We start from the raw sequence: 6000 nt of genomic DNA on the forward strand, positions 1-6000 counted from the left end.
GCAGTGTTAATCCACTGACTTTGTGCCACTTGAGGCAGAGGAGGCAGGCGGTGGTATGCAGGGACATGCAGACAAGAAACTAAATGAAAAAAAATGAATAAAAAAACAGACTGTGTCCCATTCCTCCGCAGTATAATGGAAAACAATAAAAGAGAGACGGGAAAATGCAAGGAAGTGGGAGAGAAGAGGTGAAGTGGCTAAGTGAGTGCCAGGAGGCTGATGGCAAAGGAGAAAGTACAAAGTTTGAGTTTGCAGATGGGAGCACACGCGTCTCCACAAATTGTCTTCAGTTGGTGCTCTTGGCGTAAAGTCAAAGTAGTGGGTCTTGAACTGTTCAGTCAGTCACAAATCTGAGGCACGACAAACTAAAAGCAGGGGTCTCTGAGCGAAAAGTAGAAATCAATGATGAAGAAGGAGCAGGAATACGACGTCTTAACACCAAGCTAACAATGTCTTTTGTCACTGACAGTGATGTCCCCTAATTTGAAGGAACATCGATCGCTGGGAATGGCTTTATAGAGGGTTTGGTGAAGACAGACACTGTCGCTTTGTCAGAGCTGCGTCCAGCATTATTCATCTGAACAATCAATTTGACTTTTCCTGTCTCTGATCCTCCCTCACTCTTTCTTTCTCTCTGTTTTCACGAGTCCATTGTGAAATTACTCATCCATAACCAATGGAGGCACTAATGATGTCTGTGAGCCCTCTCTCCCTCTCTCCCCCTCTCTCTCCCTCTCTCTCTCTCTTTCGTACACACTCTGTCAGTCTTCCAGCAATGTTTTAGTTCACAGAAGCCACAGTCCTGTCAGACAGGTTTTAATAAATTGGCTCCTTGTGGATGTCAGTGTTACACATCTTCAGACGCCCCTTAATCTCACTATAACACTCGAGTTAGCGAGGCAGCGGATATATATACAGACAGAGTACATCCAGATTCTGAGGGATGACAGAGGCTTGCTTTTTTTCACATGAAATGAAGTAATCCTGTTTTGGAAATTGCCAACTTATCTCAGACTGCGTTTTGAATTTAAAACTTTGTCAGTTTCCAGTAGTTTTTAAGGAAAGCAAATTTCAGTTTAGTTAAGTTGACCATACTTTGTGAAGATTGTAGAAACAGATCAAGGAAAAAAACGTGGTGGGAAAAACATATATACACATGTGTAACATGTGTATATCTGTAGTTCCTTCATCTGTTGGGGCCCAAAGGGTTAGGAACCCACCTACAAAATGTCACCTACAGACTAAAGGAGAGACAAAGCTACCACAAAGAAATGCAGATTTGATCACAAGGGGATACAAAACCACCAAATGACTGTGAAGATATGTCATTAAATGTTGAAAATTACTACAAAGTGACTACAAATGAATCAAACTGTCCACGGAGACACTGTTTTAGGCAGCAAACACAAGATTAGCCTTTTCCACATGTACTTAAAAGCAGTTAGATGTATAAACAGGTGGCTAAGTCAGCCATAACCTTGCTCTGGAAAATACCTGAAATCTTTAGTTCCATCGGGTATCAGAAGCCTTGATGTTTGGGCTGTGTGTTGCTATAAGATCGTGGGTGGTTACCAGTGGCTGCCCCACTTAGAGCAATGCTTTAAGCATCAGGAGATAAGCTGTATTGAACTGAATGTGAGGGAACCCTTTGGAAAGGATTTATAAGCCCTTTATCCAAACTTAGCAACGGATTACCAGTGTTTAGCCAATTTTCAGCTTTAAAGAGAGGACGAGGTCTCTCTCTCTCAGCAATATCTCCTAATATTTCATCAAATGTACTTTTTTTTTTAATCTTGTAAAAAGCAATAGTTTCACTTGATCACCAGTGAACAGAGCTACACTGCTCGAAACAAAGCTGCTAAGTAATATAACCACTTCAGCGCAGCAAATGTTACATGACATGTTGCAAGCATCTAGGAGCCACGTCCAGCCAGCGTAACCGAAAAGGAACTCTGAGGGCTTTTCAGTCTGACTGCAAACAAAAATGACACCACTTTGAGTGACTATAATGCCAACTGCATTTTCTCTCCTGTATCAGTCAGTCTAAGGGCTCGGTTTCAAATCACAACCTGCCAGACATCCTTTGACTGGACTGCCAGAGAGAACTCCTTTAACATATGCCACTGAAAATGTTGTAACATCAGAGACGGACAAAATGAATGTGTTAAAATCCAAGCATCCCGAGCTCTGTGATCTTCAAAGGTTGTTAATGCTTTTAAAGCAATTACTTGGGCCGATAGCAAGAAAGCATGTTCATTAAAAACACTTCAAATCAGGCCGAAGACTCCTGATGACAGAAGAACATTTTTTGTTTAGTTTTTTTATCTTTGAAGCACAAATGAGTTTTTTTCTTAAATTTCATTCCAAACTAATTACATCCCAATGACTGAAACGCATTCAATGAAGTTTGATTAATATAATGATTAGACTTCATGATGTTATATATCACCCCTGGTTCTTACAAAATGGGCTCTGGCTTTTAACAGCATTCGAGCCTGGCCCAGTTCCAGGTGAGTGAGTGTGCACCTTAATCTCAGTTGCATCATTTTGAACACATTTGCATCGATATCAGCACTCCCGAGCAAAGGTAAAACCACCGTCCCCTTTCTCATTACACAATTTCCCCTGGGTGATTTTATTCTGCAACGACCGCTGCTGATGCATCGGTAGCCTGGACCTAGACTGCGTCCCTGCAGCCCACAGAGATGCACTACTAAATGAACAGTGAGGAGACTTCCTTCGCCTCAGGCAACCACTCAACTATATAACAAGCATTTATCGGCCATTTAATAGCAGGCTGCACACTGCTGCCTATACAGTACGTGCGGCACCCAAATCACCAGCTCACAGTCCTGTGACACTCTTTTGGAGTTCATAATGACATTTGAACAAATGACTGAGCGTCTGCGCCAGCACGCCAAGCACACCAGATGCTCCCATAAATACCCCCGGAGATCTTATGGTATGAATATACACATGCAGCTTCAGACATTTGTGGAAGTGATTCAACACTCTATTACGCATCCCCATCCGGAGATGATGACCAGTGCCGCACCACCAAGAGCTACACAAGACTATTTTTTGAGCCTCACCTGGACAAAAACCTGCGCATCTGCACGGGAAGGCATCACCAGGACCACGGATGTGTACTCTATGCGTTAATGAGCAGCAACATGGGGATTCTGGCTCTGAGTTAGTCTGCTACTGGCAAACCGTAAGATATAATAAGATCTGCACTTTTAACAAGACGTTTACGATCTCTGTGATCCGCCACTGCTGGGTGACTGCACCCAAAATGAATGAAAAGAAATGCATTGACCGGGATGAGAAATGGGACATGCAAACGAAAGAATAAAATGTTTTGCGGTTTCACATTTTGCGCAGAAGCAACGTGATTATCTCCTGCATTTCATGTGTGCTGCCACGATTTTCAGGTTCCCCCCCTGGAAGTTTGATGTGGCTGTAAAAGACGCACAGTGCGGAGAAAGTATAATATTTTGTCTCATTTTTCAAAACCTTCTCTTCGACCGCAGCAGTGAAGCTTAACACCTTAAAATCTCGTTGATTTGGAAAGGACCCTTACACGCCGCGCACAAGCGTTCACAGCCACATCTGAAATGAACCAACGCATACACACAGCAGATTATAGATAGAAAAAGACAAATACCGTCACGTCCCGCATTTCTACTCACCAAAGAGGGAGTTGGCGAAGCCGTACCACACGCATCCTCTATCTCCTATGAGCCACCTTCCCTGCGTGCTGGCCGCAAAGCTGAACGGAGTCCCCAGTACGCACACGAGCAGGTCGCTGATGGAAATGTTAATCAGGAGCAGGTTGATGGGGGACCGCAGCATCTTGTAGCGGCAGAAGAGAACAATCACTGTCAGGTTGTTCATAAGTCCGAAAGTGCCGATGAAGCCGAGGCACACGGCCACGATCAGGTTCCCTGTCGGGGTAAGGGTCGTCCGGTATGATCCGCCCCCCAGGTGCCCTTCCCCGGCGCCGGCACATAGAGCGCTGTTGACCTCCGCGCAGCCGCTCAGGCTCACGTTGGACACGATCATGGCAATCCGGTGTCACTGCGGTGGCACACTGAGCGGCATTTGTGTACTGTTTTTTTTTTTTTTTTTTAATATATATATTTTTTTGTTTGTTTGTTTCCCGTGTGGAAAAAGAATAAAAAGACAAGATGTGTCTTGTAGCCAGCAACACTTGTTGCTTAGAAAATGTCAATGTAGAAAAGGTACAGCCAGTCAGAAATGTGGGATACTAAATAGTTTGTTGGGGTTGTCAAAACTTTGTGTCTCAGTTCAGAGGGAGTGGGGTGTTCGAGATCTGGCAGAAAAAGAAAGAAAAAAAGAAATGTTTGGTTGGGCTTTGCTCCACCGTGTGGCTGTCTACAATGCACACTGTCTCTCAGACAGACAGCTTCCCTTTCTGTCCGTGTTTAAATCGCTGTTGCGCGCTCTCCAGCAGCTGACGTTCAGTGCGGAGCGTGGCGGGGTGGGCTGGGGGGAGGAGGTGGAGCGCATCACGCCGGCGGTCTGGTAGGGAAAGTGGTAGTGCCGCGTAAAAAATCCAGCGGCGATCGGACGATAATCGCGCGTCTCAAAGAGAATACCAAAAAAGCTGCACTAACGCCAGCCCGCTGCGCTCAGAGCGTGATCCTCCTGAAGTCCGCCTTGAACTCCGAGGGGCTGCTCTCCCTCCTGTGGTGCCGCGCCACCGTCCGCTGAGCACGTATGGATGCGCGGCGCTGTCCGGGGTCCTGAACGCGATCTCAGGAGCAGAGCAACTCTTCCTCAGTCCTCACTTTAAAAGTGGATAAAATAATGAACTAGAACAAATCTATCGTTTAATGTGATTTTTTTTTTAATTTATTCTAATTATTTGATTTGGGACATAAAAACAACTCTTTTATGCATGAGCCTAGAACCATTTACCACTGGATAAAGGTTTTGAGGTAGTGATGGGTATTTCAAAGCATTTCATTTTCTAGATTTAGCCACACACAATAGAGTGAATCACTCCCATGTTATTTCCAGGCGACTTAATTTGGTTCTTCTCAAGACTATAATTTTATAACAAGGTCACAGTGTAACAATGGGTAAAATATAGAAGTAGTCAGTGACACTGCTTTGCCATCGATATCCATTCTACACAGAGGAAATCAATTTAAGTACATTTTCCAGAGTTCAATAGTGCTTTTACTTTTTGAGAAAGATATACTTTTCCATCTGTCAAGCCCTGAAATCATAGAGCCTACTTCAGGGATTGCGGTTTGAGGATGGAATAATGAGGAGCAGCGAAATGCTTAAGCATGATGTGTGTCAGGCATCCTCCCTCCTGGTGTCCATGCATTCTCCCGCAGGCTGAGAGAAGCTGTAGTCTTTGTTTGCAGATAGCAAACCCTGTGAACCTTGGCTCCCCTCTCAGTCAAACAAGCATTATCTTGTCCTCCGCAGTGCTAAGCTAACCTCTCAGGTGTTACCTGCCTGGCAGATAAAGTGCCACAAAATACGGTTGCTTTTTTTCTTCTTCTTCTTCTTTGCGGAGGGAACAGCATGTCCTGTTTTAATTAGTTCCAAATGAGTATCATGTTCAAGTAACAGCGAGCAGATACAAAAGCGCTCTAATGACTTCCTAAGAGAACAGTTTGCATCTGGCTGCAGGGTCCGCAGAAGCTGGTTTCTGTGTGCGGATCTGCTAAGAAAGCAACTTGCAACCTGCTCCTGATTTCCATCAATATGAGCCACGGGAAAAGTCAAGCACTGGTTAAAAATGTCAGCAATTGGTTGGTAATTAAAAGCCAGTCCTTGCAGTCAAACGCTGGCATTTGGTAAAAGCAAGGTGATAGAAGTGCGCCCTCTGCAACTCCTGGCTTTGCATGAGGATGGAAAGTTTGAGAATCAGATGGGGAAACTTATTCTTCCCCTTCATGGTCTGTTCTAACCCCATCCTGCCAAATAGGCCCCCTGTCACACTGGAGCAAGGTAATT

At 44.6% G+C, this 6000-nt stretch overlaps 1 protein-coding gene across 1 annotated transcript in view; it reads right to left on the bottom strand.

Annotated features, from left to right (window-relative positions):
- The window catches only part of tmtopsa (teleost multiple tissue opsin a), a gene marked incomplete at its 5' end in the record, with an annotated part of 55890 nt that extends 51825 nt beyond the window's left edge, over window positions 1-4065 (bottom strand). The window contains one exon of the mRNA XM_084546863.1: window positions 3693-4065. Within this exon, the coding sequence (XP_084402989.1) occupies window positions 3693-4065 (373 nt within the window). The remainder of the gene's footprint in view (window positions 1-3692) is intronic.
- Window positions 4066-6000: the final 1935 nt, after the last annotated feature.

Source organism: Chelon labrosus, assembly GCF_963514085.1.
Source record: "Chelon labrosus genome assembly, chromosome: 6".
NCBI classification, from domain to species: Eukaryota; Metazoa; Chordata; class Actinopteri; order Mugiliformes; family Mugilidae; genus Chelon; species Chelon labrosus.